The 25,048-nt window shown below is 43.0% G+C and overlaps 1 protein-coding gene across 1 annotated transcript in view; it reads right to left on the minus strand.

Moving 5' to 3' along the window:
• Window positions 1-1,671: 1,671 nt before the first annotated feature.
• Fbxo9 (F-box protein 9) overlaps window positions 1,672-25,048 on the minus strand; it is a 27,362-nt gene continuing 3,985 nt past the window's right edge. Inside the window, exons 2-13 of the mRNA XM_021171318.2 lie at window positions 24,385-24,468; window positions 21,659-21,817; window positions 19,907-19,964; window positions 18,274-18,373; window positions 15,762-15,892; window positions 15,036-15,150; window positions 7,028-7,146; window positions 6,736-6,826; window positions 6,030-6,125; window positions 5,658-5,751; window positions 4,253-4,404; window positions 1,672-2,263 (exon numbers count right to left, since the gene is read on the minus strand). Coding sequence (XP_021026977.1) covers window positions 2,155-2,263; window positions 4,253-4,404; window positions 5,658-5,751; window positions 6,030-6,125; window positions 6,736-6,826; window positions 7,028-7,146; window positions 15,036-15,150; window positions 15,762-15,892; window positions 18,274-18,373; window positions 19,907-19,964; window positions 21,659-21,817; window positions 24,385-24,468 — 1,308 coding nt within the window. The 3' untranslated portion in view covers window positions 1,672-2,154. The remainder of the gene's footprint in view (window positions 2,264-4,252; window positions 4,405-5,657; window positions 5,752-6,029; window positions 6,126-6,735; window positions 6,827-7,027; window positions 7,147-15,035; window positions 15,151-15,761; window positions 15,893-18,273; window positions 18,374-19,906; window positions 19,965-21,658; window positions 21,818-24,384; window positions 24,469-25,048) is intronic.

Genomic DNA, 25,048 nt, shown 5'->3' on the forward strand with positions numbered 1-25,048 from the left:
GCTATGATGTTCAAGAAACACAGCAATGACCCGCATGGTGAGATAACCCTAAGGGTGAAGCAGTGGCACACATATTTTAACAGTAACTGACAGCTCTCTGATTGGACTTAAGATGCACTCAGCAATAGGGAAATCTTGCCTGGTACTGGGAACCTAGTCAACAATGGAGAGCTAGCAAGGTCGTGGCTCTTGAAGATCTGCACACAGCCACCATTAAACAACTGTAATTCCCCAACTACACTTCCAATTTTTGTCTTTATACACAGACAGGTGTAGCTCTCATCCCTCATCAAGGAAACTTTTTGTCAACAAGACCATTACAGAAAACCAAAACCAATCCAAATGCCAAGTTGTGGAGCCCCATCTCAACAGACGCATCTACAAAGTAATACCTGAGGCTTTAGGAACACCGTGGAAGAAGGGCAGAAGAATTCTAAGAGTCAGACAGACAAAGTTTGATATGAGAATGTCTCCCAATGTCAAAAGTTACACTCATGAAGTCTCACCAACCTGACTGCCTCAGTGTTGGCTGAACAAGAACAGCAATAGGCACGCTACTGTGGATAGGGGAAAGGCCAGGAGATCTCAAACCCACACAAAGAACTAAGAAATGCTGAGAAAGTCTTCCCCAGGGAAGAGCACTCCAATTGGTTATTCAATACCAAACAGTCAACCCTGATACATACACGAGTGACATTCTACAGACTGAGCAGGTTGTGCTATGGATGAGGGGAGGAGAGGTATATAATAATTAAACAACAGGTCATAAATTTGAAAGAGAGCAAGGATGGGTATATGGGAGGCTCTGAAGGGGGAAAAAGAAGGAAAAATGGTGTAATTATAATCTCAAACGATAAAATAGGGCAAGCCGTGGTGGTACATGTGTTTAATCTCAGCACTTGGGAGGCAGAGGCAGGAGGATCTCTGTAAGTTCAAGGACAGCTTTGTCTTGAGTTCCAAGACCTTGAGTGAGTTCCAAAAAGGCCAGAGCTACATGGTGAGACCCTGTCTCAATAACAGTATGTGTGCGTTGTATTATTTTTTTAAATGCATTTTCTCACCACCTCCATGAGGATAGTTAACCAATTAACAATTTCTAAGGCAGTGTTCTCAATCTGTGGCTTGCAACCCCTTTGGGGGGGGTCACGTATCAGAGATCCTGCATATCAGATATTTATATTATGATTAATAGTAGTAGCAAAATTACAGTTATGAAGTAGCAATGAAGTACTTTTATGGTTGGGGGACACCACATGGAGCTATATTAAAGTGTCACAGGAGGTAACTTTAAGTTTTACCACTGGAGGTAACTTTAAGTTTTGATATTTCATGGTTTTATAATCTGCTGTTACTGCTTCATTCATGTACCTTACTCCCCCTTTGACCATATCTGCCCCTTCATCTCCAAAGGAGGTGATTTATACGATGCGCAAATTTTCATTTGTGAAGAAAGACCCCAGAGTCAGCTGCTTGAGCTTGCTGAGTCCCAGCCTGACTTCACTGTTTCACACTTACATATCTGTAAGTTGCCTAGATGAGACTAGGGGTGCCAAGGTTTGGGGTCAAAGGTAAAGGCCAGTGATGGCTGACGCAGTGTTCCTGATGCCTCTGCTGGCTATCCCAGGACCATTCATTAAACACTCTCACACTGTTAAAGACCATCCACATATATTTCCTTGAAAGAAACATTTATTTATGATCTTTATTGAACAGTTTCAAACAAATCCAGAACAGGTTTCACATTTTGAGTGTGATGCAAAGCCACTAAGTCATGCGGGAATAAGTACTCTCCAGTGTGCTCCCTGACCTATGTGTGTTGAGGATGCTCAGGCACAAGGCAGTGGATGTGACAGATCTGCTCAGAAACCTGCTTGAAAACATGATTTCAACTCTACATCAACATTTATTACAACAAAAGTATCCTTAACAACTTCTAATTTCAAAACAAAGTACCCCAGGAATCAACTATCCTTTTAAATAAAAAAAATAATTTATACTCTTCTTAAAGAAACTCCAACAACTTAAAGTAAGTTCCAACTCCATGTATGTATATATGCATGTCTATCTACATGCGTGTGTGTCTATGTACATATAACTTAGGTATCCCAGCGCTCTATGCTTCTGCTCATGCAGCAGTGACATGCTGGTGTGGCTCTACAGAGGCCTTTCCGAGAAGGCAGTGTAGCTCCTCACTCTGGCGAACAACAGGGGCGTGTACATCTTGTCAATCTCAAAAGCACTCACTGCAGTCTCACCGGTTGCTCTGGAAACAAAGTGCAAAACATCAGAATGAGAAGTCCCAATGTATTTAAACTCCCGGCCTGCTTGTATGGTGTGAGTTTAAAGTCTACACAGTGGAGGCGGAGTGTAAAACATTTAAGAACTTCCTTCAGAAACTCTCTTTATTGGCTGCATAATATTATGATCCCTGCTTGTATCATAATTTAACTTAATAATTATTCTTTTGGAAATTTAGGTTGTTTCTGATATTTGACAATTGAAATAATGTGTTATTCGTCAAGAATGTGTTATTCTTCATTATGACTTTCAACATATTCCTAAGAGAATTCCCAATCAGAGACTATAATCTGTAGCCCTTGTTAAACTGTTTTTTTTTTTTTTTAAAACGCCCTATCGGGGCTGGAGAGATGGCTCAGCAGTTAAGAGCACTGGCTGCTCTTCTGAAGGTCCTGAGTTCAAATCCCAGCAACCACATGGTGGCTCACAACCATCAGTAATGAGGTCTAATGCCCTCTTCTGGTGCATCTGAAGACAGCTACAGTGTACTTATGTATAATAANAAANAAATCTTAAAAAAAAAAAAAAAAAAGCAGCAGCTGAGCGTGGTAGCGCACGCCTTTAATCCCAGCACTCGGGAGGCAGAAGCAGGCAGATTTCTGAGTTTGAGGCCAGCCTGGTCTACAAAGTGAGTTCCGGGACAGCCAGGGCTACACAGAGAAACCCTGTCTCGCAAAACAAAAACAAAAAACACAACAAAACAAAACAAAAAGCCCTATCATTACAAGAGAACTAAAGATTTAGTATGGGATCAATAGCAAATGTGTAAGTGTGTGCGTGCTGAGGAGATCACTAATTATGCTCCACAGCTGTATTATACACTCCTGAGGAGACATCACCCAAAGCAGAAAACCACGTGACTTTGGGCCACTACCACCACAGTCACCAACAGCTGCAATCTGCACCTGCTCTGGAGCGCTTTCCTTCTAAAAGGCAATTCTCATTCCTACAGGGACAAGCACAAGCTGTGGCTTCCTTCTCCTCCTGGGTTTTACTCTGGAGACTCTGCATCAGGTCACAGACTAAATGGAGAAGGGAAGGCCTGGGCTGTGAGGACTCGGCTGGGCTTGGTAGACAGAGCCTCCACATGAGTACTGAAGTCATCCACACGGTGGAAATGTGATGGAGACCATCACCCCGCAGTCAGGACTGCAGAGCGGATTGGGAGCCTGTTCGAAACCTCCCTCTCAGAACTCTGGATTCGACCTGCGTGGGGAGCCCACGACACCAGTCTTCCTTCAAGCTCGACACCTGCTAACTGGCAGTCACATGACCAGGTGTTTCCTGTCTCTTCTAAACTCTTTCTTACTTCTGTACTGTTCTTTTTTGATGCTCTTAATTAATTACCTAATTTAAAAACCCTACCAAGCAGAATTAAGAGCTTTACATAGAGGGCGGTAGCAGGTGGGTGGGCAGGGGAGCACCCTCATGGAAGCAGGGATGGGGGGTGGTGGGATAGGGGTTTGGGGAGGGGAAACCAGGAAGGGGGATGACATTTCAAATGTAAATAAACAAAATAACCAATAAAGAAATGTTTAAATAAAGAGTTTTACCTGGGTGTCACCCACCAAATGTATTTGGCATTGGGCTACACTGAGCACCATTTTAACAGACATAATTTTTGTAAGTATAATTTTTAAAATGATTGTATAATTCCCAAGAATGAATCTCCAGCCTACAGAGACCTCAGCCCTAGGATGGAGCGCCCCCTTTTTTTGCGGGAGAGGGGTTCGCATAAAAGTCTACTTTATGCTATTTTAGGCATTCCTTTTTTTTTTAAGTTTCTTTTAAAATTGTACATGGTTCTTTTGTACCCCACCACATGTGTGCCTTGTGCCTATGAAGGTCGGAAGAGTGGTAAGCTAACATGAGGGTGCTGGGACCTGAACCCAGGTCCTCTGGAAAATCAACAAGTGGCCCTAACTGTGGAGCACTCTTCACTGCGTTCACCTACTTGTAAGTGATGTGACAAGAGTGGTGGATCCAGATGAGTTTGTTGAACCTCTGGTGGCCACTGGAGCACAGCTGCAGTCCCACATGGAAGCTGTGGTCTGCCTCTTGGACAGGAACACGACGAAAATACCTGTATTTATGGTCAAGTGGCTTCTGTAAAGAAAAGGTTCGTGAGCTAGGACAACCGTTAGAGGAATGTATGATGTGAAATTCACATTGCAGATAACCTGTTACACATTGCAGGTCACCCTGAGTACCACATGTAAACCTATGAGTGTTCCAAGAAGCGGTGGGTAAAACACCAGGTTTCCTCCTCACCAGCTAGAGTTACCTAGCAGTTTCAGGAATAAAACTTTTTTTCTCCTTTGGTGACTAGGAAGCCTGGAGAGAGGCTTGACAGCTCGCATCTTCAATCCGTGAACTGCCAAGGACAGGCAGATCCTGGCAGCTTGAGCCTGTATCTGGCAGAGACAGGCAGAACTCTGGGAGTCTGAGGACTACCATGTCTACACAGCGAGTTCCAGGCCAGTCAGGCTACACAGTCAGACCTTATCTTTTTTTCTATACATTTATATATAAGGTGTAGAGTACAACTCATGGTTTACAACAACAGCAAGACAGTCACAGCCGAACAGGTGTGATGGATTTCACTCTGACTGTACTTTTGCACACTGTGAACACTGTGACTGGCTTCCTTATAGAAGGATACTGACATGCCACGTGGGAACACATGGAAAGCACTACAGCATTCCAGGAGCCCATCAGAGGAGGCAGGGAAGCCAGTGCCCTGGTGTCACGACATCACTCACAGATAAAACCCTGCAGCATCTCACTACCTGACAACAGGAAGGGAGAATGAACCTACGAGCCCCACTACTTATGGGGACAACAGCCTACACTTGCTCTAACCACTTCCCAACTGATGTGGCAGGTATGTACGATGTCTCTGAACCAGCACTAGACAAAGGAATTTAGAGAAAGTTGCAAAAAATATTAGCTCTTCAATCCACCAAGAATTTAGAGCACCATAGACCATGATATATATGTATATATAATCACATTTACTGGGCATTTATTCTTTCTTCACAGAAACAGAAGAGGGAAGCTTTTTTCTGATAAAATGCTCTCTCTGCAAGTCTCCTGGCAGAAGAGTGGCCTGTACGAGCAGCAGAGACAGTAGCAGGCCCTCGTTAGCAGAGACAGGAGTCGGATGTAGGAGATCCTGGTACTGCATTTCCGTGTGTGAGGACCCTAGAATGGCTTTCTGGAAGGGCAAATACACTGATGTACATAAACGTCCAACTCTTGTGGCAGAACCGTCAGGGGATTGTTTCTCTTTCCTAGCTGAGAATGGATGGATGGACAGCTGTGGTAAGAGCAGCCTCAGCTCCACAGTGCATACTCACTTCTTCTTTTTTCTTAGTTATTACAGCAAAGACTTTGGTCTGATTGTCTGCGTCTTGTGACAAGCGGTAATGACCCAGCAGAATTGCATCCGTTCTAAGAAATAATAAGCACACCTTAAAACAGCCAGTTATACTTATCTGAGCACCTAGAAAGCGGAGTCCCAGTGCCCCTTCCCCCACCCGCTCACACACAGCACTGGGATGAGAACGAGCTTGCACAGGCCTTGCAGGACAGGCTTCCCGAGACCCCCCAGCCCCCAGTCCCCAGCCCCAGTACTGGCTTTTATGACATGCATTATTAAGCCATAAAAGCGCTGTCTTAGGATAAGTATGGAAATGTGGACTAGGTAGAAGGCCATATAGAAACACTACCTGGTGTTCCTGGTTCTTAACCGGGGAACGATGGACGGAGGCTCCTCGGGGGTGGTTAACATCATCACATGGCCATCAGGAAAGAATCTTATGTATCTACATGAGAAGAAACCAAACACCACCACACACAGTACAAAACATGTCCTTAGTTTTCAGTCTCTACACTTAGTTGGAGCTGTGAAACCCAGACTGAAGCCCATCAGCAAAGCATGGGTAAGACAGGAAGGCAACCGGAACCGAGTGGCAGGCTACACTGGAGAGCCTAGGCCTGTAACTCCTTGGGGTCTGTTGACCTTTCATTTCACTCACCAAATAAACTTTAAACTTGTCTCTTAGACTAAAGGTCTGTGTTTTCCTGGGGCACTTATTAATGCCTGACAAAGCAAGACCCAATAACTATACACAGTGACGGACACTACCCTACTTATTTCTCAGCTGCAGACCCATGTGCTGAACAAAGGCTGGGACAGGCCTTATAGGTTACAGTATAAGGACAGAGGAAAGGGGCTCAGGAAGGCTACGAGGGGCTGGAGGGATTATACAACTTATAAATAACCTTTAGGTTTTTGAGTGCGGTTCCTGTCATAATATTAGATAAAAAAAATACTGAGGACCATTTTGTGGATAAATCACGAGCAACAGAAAGCAGATCTAAAACCTAAGATACTTGAGAATTCCCCACTCACGCACTTTACAGCAGCTGTACCTGTAATATTCCACTTGGTGCCACGCCCTGTAGAAACCATCAAGTGACTGCTCTCCCTGGCGAATATATGTGGTTTTACTGATGTACACTCCTACAAAAAACAGACGTTCCTTTAAAGTCCATAAGTAAAAGTCACGTTAGGATCGCGTAGCGCATCCCGCTCTATTTTTAGTGCTGCTTCCCTCAGTTACGTTCATAGGCACTTAGGTCCATTACAAAAAATGAAAACCACGTTTTATCAAAATTACCATTGTAGATCATGATTACTCCTGAGCTCTTGAGTCCAACTTACCATCAAACCGAACACGGGGCCGTTCTAGAAACATCTCTCTCCAGGACGCGTATGGGACGAGCTTCATGCAGCTCCTGCCCCACACTTTCAAGCAAGCCAGACGCCATATTTCAGGGTCTCTAGGTAAGAAAGCACAGCATCAATCAATGTAAAAAGCTAAGTTAAGTCCTTAGAAGCAAATGAATATTTTGACTATCATGTAGTTCTTTTTAATTCAACAACTATTTGCTGAGTATCTGCAAGATGCTGTTTCAAGAGGCAGGCTGAGACCGACACACCAGGTGAAGACCTTTTGTTTATTGGTGAAAGTTCAGGTTGAGTGCTAGTGTAAAAACCAACCACCGAGGCAGTCAGATAGGAAAAATACTGTCCAAGAAACTGACCCTTTGGACAGGGTGACCACGGGGACAGGGTACACCATCCTAGCAGCAGCTGTCAGTGTGAGGCTTGAGCTGAAAGCCAGCAGGAGCACAGGCTGCAGAAGTGAGCAAGCTGTGCAAGGCAGAGGAGGAGTCAGCATCCCACTGCTGGCCTCTAGCAGGACAGTGCCAGCTTACGAGAGAAGCTTTGAGCGTGGTTATGCTTTCAAAAAACAACTCCGGGAGAGATGGACTAAAGAAAGGTGACAGGCCGGGCAGTGGTGGTGCTCGCCTTTAATCCCAGCACTTGGGAGGCAGAGGTAGACGAATTTCTGAGTTCAAGGCCAGCCTGGTTCTACAGAGTGAGTTCCAGGACAGCCAGGGCTACACAGAGAAACCCTGTCTCCAAAAAGCCAAGAAGGTGACAGAATCTGAGACCTTATCATCAGAGCAAAGTCAATACATCCAGACTATAATAGAGGATGATAAACGAACAGAAAGCCAACTTTAAGAAACAGTGGCAGACCTAGCAAACACAGGAGTGGATGTTCACAGTCAGCTATTGGATGTATCACAGGGCTCCCAATGGAGAAGCTAGAGAAAGTACCCAAGGAGCTAAAGGGATCTGCAACCCTATTGTTGGAACAACATGATGTACTAACCAGAACCCCGGAGCTCTTGTCTCTAGCTGCATATGTATCGAAAGATGGCCTAGTCGGCCATCATTGGAAAGAGAGGCCCATTGGACTTGCAAACTTTATATGCCCCAATATAGGGGAATGCCAGGGCCAAAAGAATGGGAATGGGTGGGTAGGGAAGTGGGGGGCGCTATGGGGGACTTTTGGGATAGCATTGGAAATGTAATTGAGGAAAATATGTAATAAAAATATTAAAAATAAAAAAAAAAAAAAAAAGAAACAGTGGCAGAAAGTTTTCCAAACCTGGAGAAAGACAAACATCCCGGAATCAGGAAGATCAAATACAGCCAAATATGTCAGAGAGGTGACCCAATGTGCCTAGCAACAGACTCCCGATCAGAACTTCTACAGGTCAGGGGCCTGGGATGATCCATTCTAAACCCTGAAGGAAAAGTAACTGCTAAGCTGGAGAGAGGCCCCTGCCAACTGCCACAGCAAAGGGAGAGCTGCCTGCCAGTGCAGCTCAGGGAGAGCTCTGTCAACAGCAAGGAAGGAGAGAGGGCTCTAGACAGAGGGCAATGTAGAGGACAAAAGAGCTGTAGCTCCAGGTCAGCTGCTGGGGACTGCCAGGAAAAGTAGCTTAGCGCCAGCACCAGCTGCTGTCAGCTCTGACTGTGGAATAAGGAGTTCCTGTCCTCACAGGCCTTGGGAGTGAGGGGGAGGAAATGGAGAGCTGGGACTTGAACCCACACTAAGCAAGCACTCCATCACTGAACTACCTATAGGGCTTTAAGAAGGAGCTTGATGGTCCCTTATGGTCCATGTTCCATAAAGGAAACCTGTCCTTGCCTTAGGGCAGAATCTAAGCTGCAACAAGAGCAGCCAATGCTGGACAGCCTTCTGCCTTAGGGGCTAACAGCCCTTCCCTGATATAAGCCTTGGGCTTGTGTGGAACTCACAGGCACTCAGCATTCTCAGATCATCAGGGGGCATTGCCACAAGATTGAGTCCTGTCTGCATTTTACCCAAGGGACATTGGGAGGGTGTCCTTGCCTCTGCCCTTGACATTGCAGCTGTGTATACAATCCCAGCATCACCTACGGCTGTCCTCCACCAGAAGGTAGGGAGGTCCCAGCCACCTCCAGCAGCTCTAGGATACAACTGCTAGAATTCCACTTCCTGGAGCCGTCTGTGCTCTTGGGAATGGAGCGAGGTTTCCTCTCCAGCCTGCTGAGTACCAAAATCCCAGCTTCATCCACCACTGTCTCTCAGAACCTGGCAAGTGTGTCAGCTTCTTTGGAAGCTTTTGTTTCCTACCCACTCTTACACCATCAGGTTGCATATGATAGCCTTAGAAAGGTTGGTGGGCAGGGCACAGGACCCCGACCCTGGCCTTCAGGTTTGTGTAGAAAATAAATGTGCATCCTTTTGCATCCATGCAGGAATGCAGGCTGCACTTATCCCATGGGAGCTAGGCAAGTCTACATCCTACCACACAGCTCCAAAAACTGGATCCTGGCACCAAGGTCCAGGTATTTTCTACATCTATCTTTTAAGACTTGTGACAAGGACCTTTTCAAATCCTATGGTTCAGGGACCATAGCTACAGACATCACAGTTCTTGGTATTGCTTGCACTTGTCATGAGGGACCTAAGGACAGTCCCCTGCATCTCAGACAACAAAGACTATGGCAGATACAAGTCCCAGTGGAGCCTGGGACACACGCGAGCCTGTGCCCATTACGAAACTGTATAACTGACTTTATGAATCACTGCAGTCCAGACTATTCAGAGACATTACCGACATCAATCAGAGTCAAAGAAATCACAAGGATGTTACACATTTAAGCTCCCTTTTAACCAGAGCCAAAGCTCTAGCTGACTCTATATTCCATCTGAAGGAAAAGAAAAGAAAAAAAAAATGTTTCCAAGAAACACAGGAAACAAGAACAAAAGGAGATGGGGTTACTTCAAACTAAAGTTCCTTTCTGGGTCAGTGAGATGGCTCAGCATCCGCCACCAAAACTGCTGACATGAGTGTGGTCCCTGGACCCAGAGGGTGGGGAGAGCTGACTCTGAGTTGTCTCTAACATAATTAAAACATGAGCAATAAATCTAAACAGAGATTTTTTAAAAAGAGGTATTTTAATGAGGAACAAGTACAGGAAAGAAATGTTCCAATCCACTAATGCCTGGGGAAGGACAAATAAGACATGGTATCACAGACTCCACTATGAAAAGCTGCAAGGACGTAAGTAAGCGCAGCCATGGGGGTTCCTCAAAAGATGCACATAGGGAAGTCACATGATGAACAATCCCAGGAACGGGCATGTATCCAAAGGAAATGGAATCAGTGTGTTAAAGGGACAGACACGCCTTCACTTCACTGCAGCACTAGTCACAATAGCTAACGACAGAAAGAAGAACAGACCTTTAAACATGTAGCACATCTACACACTGAATTACTAGACAGACACAGAAAGAATAAAATCCTGTACCTTGTAACAGTTGGATGGAACTACAGATCATTAAGTTATGTAAAATGCCAGTGACAATGGCCTCCTACCCCACTCATGCAGGATCTACAAAAGTCAATCCTATGAAAGACAAGAGAACAATGGCGGCCATGTGCTGATCTGCACTGGGAAAAAGAGTACTGGGTGGGGACGGGGACTGACTATGCCTGGCCCAGGGAGTGGCACTATTAGGGGGTGTGGCCTTGTTGGAGGAAGTGTGTCATTGTGGGCGTGGGCTTTAGGACCCTCCTCCCAGCTGTCTGGAACCCAGTCTTCTAGCATCCTTCAGATGAAGATGTAGAACTCTCAGCTCCTCCTGCACTATGTCTGCCTGGATGCTGCCATGTTCCCTCCTTGATGATAATGGACTGAACCTCTGAACCTGTAAGCCAGCCCCAATTAAATGTTGTCCTTGTAAGAGTTGGCTTGGTCATAGTGTCTGTTCACAGCAGTAAAACCCTAGCTAAGACAGGAGCAAAGATGGTGGTGGGAGGTTGACTGATGGCTGAGTTACAATGAGGGCAAGAAGCGACAGTGCTGATGTGGTAGGGTGGATGGAGATGTCAAAAAGTACAAGATTTTGAATTTCTACCATAAAGAAAGAAATATACCAGGTACTGTGGCATATATCTGTATCCCTAGTATTGCAGAGGCTGAGGCAGGAGGATTCTGGATTAGAGGACAACCTGTGCTATATAGTGAGTTCAAGGCCATCGTGAGCAATATAGCAAGACTATAGTTTCAAAATAAATGCTGGCATGTGGTTTTATAAAGGGTACTTGCCTAGTACAAAAGTGGAATATGCTTAATCTGAATGTACAGTGTGCAATATACATATATCAAACAGTATGTAGTACCATTAATATAGAAAAACTTTAACTTTTTATGCACTAGCTAAAACAAAATAAATTGAGGTGCATGCTTACAGTACCAGGATTGTTTTGCATATGAGGCCAGCCTGAGTTACACAGTCAGTGCCAGGCTAGACAGGGCTACCTTGCCTCAAAACCCAAAACAAACCAACAAACAAACTCCTAGAAACAAACAAAGCTGCCAATCAGACCTGTTCTCATCAGAACCGCCCTTCTGACACGAGGGAAGATGTTTCCAGAGAAACAAAGCTGTCCAAGGTTCTCACCATTGCCTGTCAACGGGAAACACTAGGGGGGATTTTCTAAGATCAAAGAAAATAGTGCTGATAAAGAACACAAACATCTCAAGTGTAAATAAAGATGCAAACTATAACATCCAGACTTCAGATATAGGGGAGAAGAGCACTTGCTGCTCTTGCAGAGGACCCGAGCTCAGTGCCCAGCAGCCACATGGCGACTCACAACCATCTGCATCTCCAGTTCTCGGGAATCCCAGGGCCTATTCCAGCCTCTGCAGGCACTAGGCACACACATGGTGTGGATAATGCATACAGTCTAAACATCCACACTCATGAAAGAAAAGAAGTCTTAATTTTTTTTAAAGTATTCAAATATAGGGGGAGTAGAATCAAAGTATGGAGGGGTGTGTGTGAGTGTGTGTGTGTGTGTGTGAGAGAGAGAGAGAGAGAGAGTTGCTATCAGCCTAAAATAACTTATTAAGATAAATGCCAGTACAAACCTGCAATAAATACACTAAAAATAAAAAGCAGAAAATAAAACCATGCTACTAAGCAAATCACCTCACCAAAAAGAAGACAAGAGAGGGGAAAGGGTCTGGAATACCCGGAGAACAATGACAACATAAGTCCTCCCATATCCAGAACTACCTTGCGTATATACAAGAGGACCAACTTCCCAGCTCCAAGGCAGAAAGCCTGGACAGAGGGCTGACTCGGGCAAGTTACCCTCTGGACTCTACCCATGCTGTGGTACTCACATACCCCACACATACAAACACACACAAAAAAATAATGGTAAAAATGACTTTTGAAAACTCATGTTGAACTACCACCTCACTAAAGAAAAAAATGGCAAAATGTTAGCAACTACGGGGAGAAAGAGACTCTCTGTACTGTGGGAATGTGTGTTAGTAAAGCCACCACTGAGACTGGTACAGAGGCTCCTCGAGCCATGTAAAACATAGTGATCATATGGGCTAGCAATCCTGCTGAGTATATATATACCTTTCTGAAAAAAAGACTTTTCTAAAGCGTTTACTTTTATTTGTGTGTGTGTGTGTGTGTGTGAGAGAGAGAGAGAGAGAGAGTGTGTACCTGTGTATGTGTGTGCTAGATATGTGTGTGTGTGTACCAAGTGTGTGTGTGCCAGGTGTGTCAGTGCCCTCAGAGGCCAAAGGAGGGCATCAGATCTCAGAGCTGGAGTTACAGGCTGTTGTGAGCTGCATTCCACAATGCAAATATATTTTAAAACATCACACTAGAAGCAATAAATACACATATTTTTTTTTTCCTGTCAATTAAAACAAAACTTCCTATGGTGGTTTACAGAGGAAAAAGTTCTATGGGTCCCTAAGTGGAAGCAAGACCATGCAGAATGTCACTGAATTACTGAGACCAGGAGAAACAGAGGCTAAGTCTGCACAGTAGCAGAAGCAGAGAAAAGGCTAACTGGAAATACACTTTAAGGACAGCACCAAGAGTGAAAACAGAGGCTGAGGAGATTGTCAGTCAGTGGTAGTGTGTATGCTGTTCACTTGTGAGGCTGGAGTTGGTTCAATGCTGGATGTACATGGCTGCCACACACATACCTGACACACTCATCCCTGAGGAGACACAGGAACCCCACTGCAAGCTTGCTAGGCAAACCAGCAAAATCCGTTAAGTTCTATGTTCTAACCTGACCCCGTCTCAATATGTAAGGTGGAAAAGGATGGAGGAAGGATCCTATTCAATTTCAGGCCTGTGAATCTGTGGACATGTGCACGCGCACACGCACGCACACACACACACACACACACACACACACACACACACACGTATACAATACGATGCAAAAAAAATTAATATAGTCGTGGTTTTGATACAGCTCAAAGTATTTTTAAATCCCACTGGATAAAAGATAGACTCTTCAACAAATGGTGCTAGTCAAACTGGATACCTATGACAGCTACATGTAGAAGAATGAAGGCACATCCTTATCTCTTCCCCCAGCACAAAACTCAACTCCAAATGGATCAAGGACCTCAATCAAGTAGGATCTGATGCCCTGGATCTGATAGGGGAGAAAGTACAGAATACACTTCAACGTATAGACACAGGAAAGGTCTTTCTCAACATGACCAGCATAGTACAAGCATTAAGACCAACAACTGAGGGCTGGAGAGATGGCTCAGCAGTTAAGAGCACCGGCTGCTCTTCCAGAGGACCCAGGTTTAATTCCCAGCACCCACATGGCAGCTGACAATTGTCTGTTAACTTCAGTTTCAGGGAGTCTGACATCCTCCCAGATGTACATGCAGGCAAAATACCAATTCACATGAAATTTAAAAAGAACACATTTTAAAAAATGTTACTTAAAAAAAAAAAAGACCAACAATTGATAAATGTGATTTAGTGAAACTAAAAAGTTTCTTTATAACAAAGGCACCATCATTCCAGTAAAAAGGCAGCCTATAGAACAGAAAACATCTTTACCTGTTATACATCTGACAAGATCAAAAACTGGAGCAAGAAACTAAACAGTGCTCAAAAGAAATAGCTACAAGTGTTCTTAACCACTGGACCATTTCCCCTTCCCCAGAGTTTCTCCTTTTAACAATTCTTCATTTTATGATGATGTATTAAGTTTCATTCCTGAAATTTCACCTTTTTAAAATCAAACTGTCATTTCTCCCCACATATAATTAATGGAGTGATATTGAGATTCACCAATTTTGAAGGGCTGGCAGCAATCCGGTAACTATTCGACAAGTATTTGTGCAACAGACTAACACAGAGAATTATTAAAAACCCAGGCTCTGAATAATTCAAATAGTTTATGTAAAATTCTAGACTCTAAGTGGTATTGGGCTATTTTGTAAATAATGCATTTGGATAAGAACTACGGTTATTAAAACTCTAGATGCTGAGGACACACTGTTTTGTATAGAATCCTATGGCGAGCAGTTGCAAATGATCTCACACTGAACTGCAACACGTTTAAAGTACACAACAGTTATTTAAGGGGTGAAAACAAAACTCCAGTAAATCTAAAGTTAAATAATTAACCCTAATGGGTTTAGAGCTACTATTCAGACACTGTGAATGTATTCTTTCTTCTACATCAACTGAACCATCATAGGAACTGAGGAAGCAGTCAGGGTGCCTGTATCTGCCTGGCAGTGTGCTATACCCTGGGAAGCTAGCACATTCTAACCTTTAAGTGCTGTTATTTGAGGAAAATCACATTAAGTACAGCTTTGTAAATTTTCTATTTAAGCTTTTACTCAGAACATCAAGGTTTTTTTGGTTTTTTTTTGGTTTGGTTTGGTTTGGTTTGGTCAAAATTGACAAAAGGCTATCATCTTTTACTTCACTGCCTGGGTCATTTCTAAAAACCAGTACCTGGCACAGATATAGAATCCTCTGCACACCAGTGACAACTGCTCTAACGATCTGAGGTCCAAGTCACTTGATACCACCCATCGGAAGATGTACATCAGCACCTCCATAGGCAGGACTGCAACAGAAAATCATCTTCAGTGACTTCCCTTACTCTGAGTGCATCTAAGAAAGCTGTAAACCACAGCCTCAGACAGCGCAGAGACACAGGCAGAGCACATTAACTCGCCAGCAGCAAACGACTCCCACAACACGGGGGAGACGTCACTTTTCTGCACAGAGTTAATGCTAAAGAACCGTTTCCCCTGGATAATTATTTTATCTCCAAGATATACTAAAATCAATATGGAAAACGATGGGATTCTTATATTAAACTCTAAAGCTATTTTTATTTAAGAAAAATTTAAATAGTCCTCCCATAAACAAGCAGTACTTAATATATGAACATGTTAACTCCTGAACATTTAGCCTCATCAGGACCACTGCACACTCTGGCTGATGCACCCAGTGGCACCAGAGTTCCTCCAGCTTCCAAAGGGCTTCAATGAAAAAAGTATGGCGTCCCAAACACCTGCATGCCCTGGTCTGTTGTTTCAGATTCTGAATAGCGCAGGCTTACATCTCCAGCTGTTTCTATCGTAACTAGATCACCATCATCTAGGTCACCAATCGCCTGACTTCACCCCGAGGTTCAAGGGTTTCTGAGTGACAACAGGCAAGGAGCCACACCTGATATGTGAGTCTGACTGGTCTCAAGCTCAGGCTGACAGAGTTTGAGCACAGACTCCTGCAACGTGAGCTGCTGCTGGAAGTACGACAGGAGATCCGCCATCTTGCTGGCGTCCTCGTTCTCTTCAATGCTGAAACCGAGAGGGAGGGAGTAAATTGAGTGCATCAGATCATTGGAACAGACAGCTTAAACACTGGTTCCACCGCACCTTCAAAACTGATTTAGAAAGACAATTTAAAAAGCCAACTTTCTTATTACTTTTAAAAGCTGTGCTAGTGTGGACCCTGCCTTGTTGCAAAGTCCATACCAAGTTTTCCAAATGAAAACGTTTTGGTCATTATCCAAAGACTTAGGATTTTTAGGCTCATGTGTTGGGATTTAATTAGTTTATTTGTGGTGAGTTTATGAGTTAGTGAAAAAAATAAGTGATTTGAATTTTTTTTTTTTTTGGTTTTTTTTGTTTTGTTTTGTTTTTTGAGACAGGGTTTCTCTGTGTAGCCCTGGCTGTCCTGGAACTCACTTTGTAGACCAGGCTGGCCTCGAACTCAGAAATCCTCCTGCCTCTGCCTCCCGAGTGCTGGGATTAAAGGCGTGCGCCACCACGCCCTGCGTGATTTGAAATTTTTGTGTAAATTCTTTAGTGAACTCTTTTTGTGTAGGGTGTTTGGCTATGAGTCTGTTCACCATGCAGAGCCCTAAGAGGCCAGCAGAGGGCATCAGATCCCTCTGGAATTGGTGTTAGAGTTTTGAGCTGCATGGTAGGTGATGGGAACTGAACTCTGGTCCTCTGAAAGAACAGCCAGTGCTCTTAACCACCAGGCCTCTCTCCAGCCTGTATTTAGTGATCTAATCCCTTCTGACTGTATGAAAATAAAATTATATAAATGCCATTTGAGTTGCTAGGTTTTCTAATAAAAATTCCCTTAATTTGTCACCCTACTCTAAAGAGTAAAATACCAATTTTGAATAAGCCTTAGAACCCACAAATCATCTACAGATATTTACAGTTGCAAGGTTCTTTCAGCTTTCCATTTTTGAGGAAGTTAACCTTAAAGTTGATCAGTTACGAAAAGACTTGCATGAGGATGAAGTTAGGAAAACAGGACGGACATTTCACAGTTCAGAAAGCAGTAAGTTTCAACTTAACTTTGAACTTAGATAAACTCACCCATCTACCCAAGCCTCAATACAGACAGACAGTGGTAGCATATACCTCTAGTTCCAGCACTCAAGAGACAGAGGCAGGCAGATCTCTGAGTTTGAGGCCAGTCTGATCTACAGAGCAACCACAGGGAAACCCTGTGTCAAAAACAAAACAAAACAACAAAACAAAAACAACACAAAAAAGTCCCCCAAAACAACAACAAAAACAAAAACAAAAAAAACAGACAAACACTTCAACAGGGGTGAAACTGTCACCAAAACAGAATCCTCAGGACTTCCCAGATCTGGTACAAGGCAGTACAAACCTAACAGACAGAGTAACATAAACTTGAAGATCTGGTAACACAAACCTAACAGAGCTGGTAACACAGACCTGATAGATCTGGCAACACAAATCTGACGGAATCCTTACGCACTTCCATAACATAAGACCTAGCTAAAACTTAAAAAGCTGACTAAGATCCATACCTAGGTAACTCAGCCCAAACGACTCCTTTGGGAATGAACTACTACTTCACACTGTCCAGTCTCATCTGGTGAACATGGTGCTTTGAACGTGCCGAGCAAGCACTCCACCAACCGAGCTACATATCCTTAGCCCTAGCATTTCCCAGTTTAAAGCCAACATTTCCTCCTGGCCACAAACAGCTTTCCTTTTCATGCCATCAAGTTGAGCTTTGGGGAGAAATTAGGCCAAAACGATTTATAACTGTCTTAAAAAAAAGCACGGGCTTTGAAATACACTCTTAATCTTCTCTCAGTTGAAGCCACCACTGCTCTGTCAAGACTCGAATGGAAGTGCTGTCTCAGGTACAGTGAACCCGAGTTTCCTCAATGCTTGCTTATGCTTGAATCTATGCTTGTAGACAACGCTATTTTAGAGGTTTGATAATGCTAATTCTAGATACACTGGGAGAAAGAAATCGCTAGAGCTTAGCATTTTCCTAACAAGATGCCTTTTTGAAATGTCAAAAAGACTCAAACACACAGAGGCTAGTACAATGAAGTTCTGCATGCCCCCCACCCAACTTTGAGCATTAGTGACATATTTGTCAACTAGCGTAACTACATTTTAGTACTTTCTACTGCAAACAGATTTCGAAAAGTTGAAATATATTCTTTAAACTTTTCAATAATCATCAATTTAATTTTACAAACTTTCGTCACCTTTTTGTTACAGCTATTTAAGATGTAAATCTTAAAGTGCCTCTAATTAAATAAGTCTACTTATAAACATGGACACATTAAACGTGACTAACAGAATAGCACCACCTTCTTAGCAGGGTAAGAGTTAGAAGGGCACCGTGCTTAACTTACAAACTATACCCATTACTGTCTGATACGTACTAGCCGCTCCCAACGCCGTCGCCATCTGGAGACCGGGTGTAAGTGATCTTGAACTCAATGTCTGGCACCAGCTGCATAGCCCTACGGTAGAACTTGATGGCTACAAGAGAAAAGCTCATTAGCTTTGGCCACACATTTCTCTCACTCATTTTGTCTGCCCTTAGCTGTGGTTGGTAGACTTTAAGAACAGCTGAATACTTCAAACATGCAAACATGCAAACTGAACAAAGTTATTTCCAAACCGCGCAGCTCAGGTTCCTGCCCTCTCAAAGCTAATAGGTTACAGAGACTTAAGATGTGATTTGATTGTTTGCGTTGTTCTTGGGGGGTGTTTGGGGACTCTGGAGGATGGTGCTGGTTTTTGTTTGGTTTGACTTAGTTTTCCGGGACAGGGTTTCTCTGTATAGCAGCCCTGGCTATCCTGGAACTCGCTCTGTAGACCAGGCTAACCTTGAACTCACAGAAATCTACCTGCCTCTTCCTCCCGAGTGTTCAGATCAGAGGTGTGCACCACCAGCACCCAGCCAACTTGCTATATTGCTCTCTGTCTTCTGCATCCTCTGCATCTGGAGCAGGCTACCATGCACTGGCGTCACGTGGGAACCTCACAAAACTAATGCACTTACACAAAGGACTTGACCAGTTAGACACTTAAAATGTGGGTAAAGGGGGCTGGTGAGATGGCTCAGCGGTTAAGAGCACCGACTGCTCTTCCAAAGGTCCTGAGTTCAAATCCCAGCAACCACATGGTGGCTCACAACCATGCGTAACGAAACCTGATGCTCTCTTCTGGAGTGTCTGAAGACAACTACAGTGTACTTATATATAATAAATAAATAAATAAATAAATAACTTTTTAAAAAATGTGGGTAAAAACACCAGTAGAAGAAACTTCCACATAAATACAATAACTTCAAATAATGCTATTTTCCATGTGTTTTCATAGGACTCAATCTCAAACATTTTTTCATGCTTTTTCAAACATTTCAATTGCTATAATTACCACCAACCATCCAACCAACCCCTTACTATTGATTTACAGTACAACCACTCTGTTCATGTGTGTTATCTACCTCACTCCTTGCTGGAGGCAGAACCCAGGTTATGTACTGCACAGGGCAGGCAAGGACTCCACCACTAATGCATTTCTATTGGGTTTACAGAGACAGAAGCTGAAGCACCCTGCCTTTGGTAAAACTTAAAGTCAGGCTTAGAAAGAGGGCCTACGTATTCTCTGATTTCATCTTTTGTATTTTGTTCATCTGAAATATTTTGACATGTGAAAAGAACAAAGTATGATCTTTATTCATGAATCACCAATGTAAAACTAAATATAGAAAATGCATCTTACTCATCCTGTAAATATGGTAATACTACCCTGCAATGAATTTTGAAAACAAATTATATACAATTTATTTATTTTAATTAATTAATTATTTTTGTGAGAACAAGTCTTGACTATGTAACCCTGGCTGGCCTCAAACCTGCAAGGATCTTTCAGTCTCAGGCATACACTACTTAAAACAATTTCAAGTAGGAGGAGAAAAATGTCCAATACCAAATAAATTCCAGTACAAAAGAAAAAAGTATTGATCACTAACAAAGAGTTGCAGTTCAGAAGCAGAGCTTTTACCTTCATAGAGAGCTCCATTTTGTTCTTCCTCCACTGCCTGCAGGAAGAGTTCTCGAGCCTGTAAAATGAAAAGGTGAAAAAAAAAAAAAAATTGAAAATCTGTATGGTAAGTGGACAAGCCAGGGGTGGTGGCACAAGCCACAATCCCAGCCCTGGAGAGGCAGAGGCAGCAGGATCAGATGTCCAAGGTCATCCTTACATGAGGGCAGCCTGGGTTTCATGAAAAATAATAAAAATAATCAAAAATAAGTAAATAAAAGTAAATTTAGAGCATGAAGACGCATTCTTAACTGGTGCTGTAGAAACTGGACAGCCAAAGCAGAACAATGGAATATGACCTAAGGCCCACAGCTTACATAAAAGTAACTCAAAATGAATTATGAACTCAAAAGCAAAATGCAAAACTATAAAACTTCAGGGAAACTGAAAAAAATCTTGGGGACCGAGATGGCTCTTCTGTGTGAGCCATGAAAGGAAAGGTTGATACATTCTGCCTCGAAGAGACTCACAACTCTGCAGGGCATACCCTGCTGGATGGAATGGTGACAGCCCCCATGTAAGAGGAAGACCAAATGAAATGGCAGGCGACAGGAAGCAGCTAGCATGGGAGTACTTCCCCTGTGAACAGCTACAAACTTTCCTGGATAAGGTAATGACTGATACAACATGATAGGTTTAGTTTAAAATGTGAAAACCAACAAACCAACCAACCACCCAATTAAACCTCTCAAAGACAAGGAGCCCAAGCACCAAGTTAGGTGGCAAAGGCCTAAGGAGGGTGAGGCAGGGAGATCATTGTAAATTCTAGGGTATGCTGGCCAACACGCGAGTTCCAGGTCACCTGGACCATAGAAGAACCTGTTTCAAGAAAAATAAAGGGGGGTTGGAGAGATGGCTCAGTGGTTAAGAGCACTGACTGCTCTTCCAGAGGTCCTGAGTTCAATTCCCACCAACCACATGGTGGCTCACAACCATCTGTAATGGGATCCAATGCCCTCTTCTGGTGTGTCTGGAGACAGTGACAGTGTACTCATATGCATAAAACAAATAAATATTTAAAAAAAAAGAAAAATAAAATTCTTTAAAAAGGCAAGAATATTTTACCCCTGCCTTTAGGGCTTCTGCTGTAATTTTTGGGCATCTACTTTTTTAAGACTAAGTGAAACTTAAGAGGCAACAAATTAACAAATGTTACAGAAAGGGGGTGGGTGATAGTAAAATAGGCTTGTATTAGTTACTGTGATAAAACGCCATGACCGAGACCACTTATAAAAGGAAGTTCACATGGGTCACGGTTCCAGGGTTTGGCATTTGTGGTGGCATGCTGAAGGAGCAGGACACTGAGGGCTCATATCTTTCACAGCAAGCAGGAAGCAGAGTGCAAACTTGAAATGGCATGAGTCTTTAAACTCTCAAAGCCCCACCTCCAGTGACATACTTCCCCTGTCTAGCCAAACAGTGTCACCAACTAGGGGCCAAGCATTCAAATGCTGGAGACTCTGGGGACATTGCTCATTACATCACAACAAAGCCACAGCAACAATATCTCCCGAAACACTTAGAAGTACGGGTAAGGTGAAGGACCTGGAAGCAGAAGTACTAGTCATGCGAAACTGTCCCACATCAGAAAACATTATTGTACTTTACAAACCACATCTCTGCCATCAGAGCTGACTAACAACAAAACACACTGGTAAAACTCACTATGTGTCAAAGAAAAGAGTTAATTTGTTAGAGCACTTCAGCACTTAACTTTTCTTCCTTTGCCAGTTCCTGTCTTCCTTTGGTGTCTGCAGCTGCTTTCAGTATAGAGCTTCTTCCTGCTCTGCAAGACCGAGTTTCAACATGACTGGAACCTACACCTGGAGTAAGTTCAAACATCCACTGAGCTCTGAACATCTGGAGCTGCGCCTGTGACAGAGAATATTGGAGGACCCATCATGGGAAGGCAGTGAAACTCTGGTTTCCCATATTTACTTCACTGTACATTGTTGCAATTCAAAGACCAGAAAACAAACAGACAATCCTTCAGTCTCTTTCTCTCTCTCTCTCTCTCTTTCTCTCTCTCTCAAAACAAATACCTTATAAACATACTTTTAAAATATCATCTTCTGAGGCAAGCAGATCTCTGAGTTCGAAACCAACCTGCTCTACAGAGTGAGTTTTAGGATAGCCAGGGCTACATAGAGAAACCCTGTCTCGAAATCCAAACAAACAAATGAAAACAAAAACAACAGCAAAAAAAAAAAAAAAATCATTTTCTGCTTAAAACTTTAAAGAATGAATACCAGACAAAAGTAAGTTTTTCCATATAGTAAAAAGCCTAAAAATACTGGAGAACTAAATTTTAATTAGAATTGAAATTATAAGCCCTGATGTGGGGGCAGAATTTGTATGTTATTGAACATTTGTTAATAGTACATCTAGTAGATATTACAAAGTTTCTAAAAATTTCTATAGGTCAAGCAAAGTCTTTCTTTTGATAAACATTCTATACTCCAAAAAGGAAATCCTTTTAAACAAAGGTCATTTAAAAATAAAGCATAGAAAAAGTCAAACTCCCAATGTGGTCGACTGCTTTTAAGGAAGAAATTGTTACCCCAACTTTTGAAAACAGTCACAGCATCACCCCATGTGGGTACTGCCTCAGCAGAATCACACTGCCTCCCTGCTCCCCACCCTAGGACCTGGCTTTCGGGGAGGGGCGTCTATCCTCAGGACCCCACAGGACCAGCTCAGGGGTCCATTAAGACTGCAGGCAGCCGGGCTTCTTCCTTTGCTGTCTCTCCCATCCCCCTCCCAAGGCCTTGACCCTAGCGGTGCCTTTCAGAAAGGGTCCCGAAGAGTAATCGCTACTTCTCTGCATTCTTCCTGAGGAACTCCAGCCAGTGTACTTCTCCTGCGAAAGACTGCTAATAGAACCACGGATATTATTTCTGGGTAACTTTCTAGAAAGGTGTCTCATGGATGTCTTAACAATATTCTGCAGTGCTCTGCTTCCAGACTTCTAACATGTTACACTCGTGCCTGACCTGCAGAATCCCTAGCTGCGTCCATCCAACTAAACAACATGCGCCAAGTAAGCATGCCTCATACAGCTCAGAAGTCAATATTAGCTTAGTTACAGTAATTTTTGAGTTTAATACATATAGGTTTATCTCATCCCCTCATTTCCCTGTTATTTCCTTAGATTTAATTTCCTGGTCAGTTGCTGTATCAAAAGGGAGTGCATACTTCTAATTCTGATCCACATTGCTCGTGTATCCTCCAGAAAAATAAAAGTCGGTTATAATCTCAAGTGTAACGTGTGTTTTCACAGTCCAGACAAAAATGGACATTATTCAATAAATTATTAATTCATTGAGTTGTGGTTAAATTATTAATGAGACATATTACCTCTTCAAATATTTAACAGCCATTCATATTTTTTCCACTAACTGTATGCTCACCTCTCTCTACCCTGTATTCCTCTAATTTATGCACATAATCTATCCACTTACGATTCTAACCCTTTGCTAACATAGCAAGCAGTTGTTCTAGCTATTTCTTTCAATTTTATGGTGCCTTTTGTTATACACAGGCTTTGAACTTCAAATGATCAAATCTCAAACTTGTTCATTAAGTTATGTGCTCTGGCTTGCATATTACTTTTAAATATCTTAAGCCTACATTCTTGGACCAAAACAGCAGTTAGGTGAGTAAGATCACCTGCTGCAGAGCCTAATGACCTGACCTGGGAGCCACGTGCTAGAAGGGAAGGAACGACTCCCGCCAACTGTTCTCTGACCTCCCCACAAGCACTGTGGCACATGAGTCCATGAACTCACATGCACACACAAGTAAACAAATGTAAAAAAATTAATATAAACATTTAATTTCATATTTTTACAGAAAAAATATGTTATAAAGAATATCGGGGGCTGGAGAGATGGCTCAGCAGTAAGAGCACTGACTGGTCTTCCAGAGGTCCTGAGTTCAATTCCCAGCAACCCACATGGTGGCTCACAACCATCTGTAATAGGATTTGATGCCCTCTTCTGGTGTGTCTGAAGACAGCTATAATTGTACTCATATGCATAACAATAAATAAATAAACAAATCTTAAAAAAAAATACCAAAGTCCAAACTAGGACATGATAATGCATGCCTTTAATCCCAGCACTCAGAGGCAGAGGCATGAGATCAAGACCACTCTGTTCTACAGAGTGAGTTCTGGGAAAGCCAGGGCTGTTTCAAAACAACAAAACCCAAAAACCAACCAATAAACATTAACAAATCAAAAACAACAACCAACAAAAAACATAAACAAAACAAAATAACAACCAACAAAAAACATAAACAACAAAAAACCAACCAACCAACCCAAAAAAAAAAAAAACCCACAAACAAAAGACTATGCAAGCTCAGCTAAATTCCATGCAAATAGAAGCCGACCAACTGCGACCAACTTCTCACAACACAGAACTGAAGACACTTGCCTGCAGGTCTCTCTCAGCCGGACTCTCATTTCCTTCATCGCCTACTCTGTCTGCATCAGAATGACAATCTTCCTCCGCTTCTGCCTGAGAAGAACAAACCAGAACAGGGTCCCAAACTGGTAAAGACTAGTTTCCCTCTGAGACCTTCTCAGTCAATTGTTAACTAATACCACACCCCAGTTTGTGGAACCCACTTTGAATATCAAGGCTGCACAAAATTCAAGTTCGGAGGCTGAGACGCTTCATGTCAATGAAATACAATTCCTTCTCTCTGGGTATCCACTTTGGTTAAGTTTAAATGATACCAATACAAAGAAAATTTGTGCTTTAACTTTTATAATACTGTAGAATCAATTCTGCACTTCTAGGTGACCCAGGCTTGGTTCCCAGCACCCACATGGTGGCATAAAATCATGGTATCTCAGTCAGGCATGGTATTTCATGCTTTTAATTTCCACACTCAGGAGAGAGACAGACTGCATCTGAGTTCAAGGCCAGCTAGGTCTACATAGGGAGTTCCATGTGAAGGAATACAGTGAAACCTTATCTTAAGAAAAGGAAGGAAGGGCCGGGCGTGGTGGCGCACGCCTTTAATCCCAGCACTCGGGAGGCAGAGGCAGGCGGATTTCTGAGTTCGAGGCCAGCCTGGTCTACAAAGTGAGTT

This window comes from Mus caroli, chromosome 9 (genome assembly GCF_900094665.2).
Source record: "Mus caroli chromosome 9, CAROLI_EIJ_v1.1, whole genome shotgun sequence".
Lineage (NCBI taxonomy): Eukaryota > Metazoa > Chordata > Mammalia > Rodentia > Muridae > Mus > Mus caroli.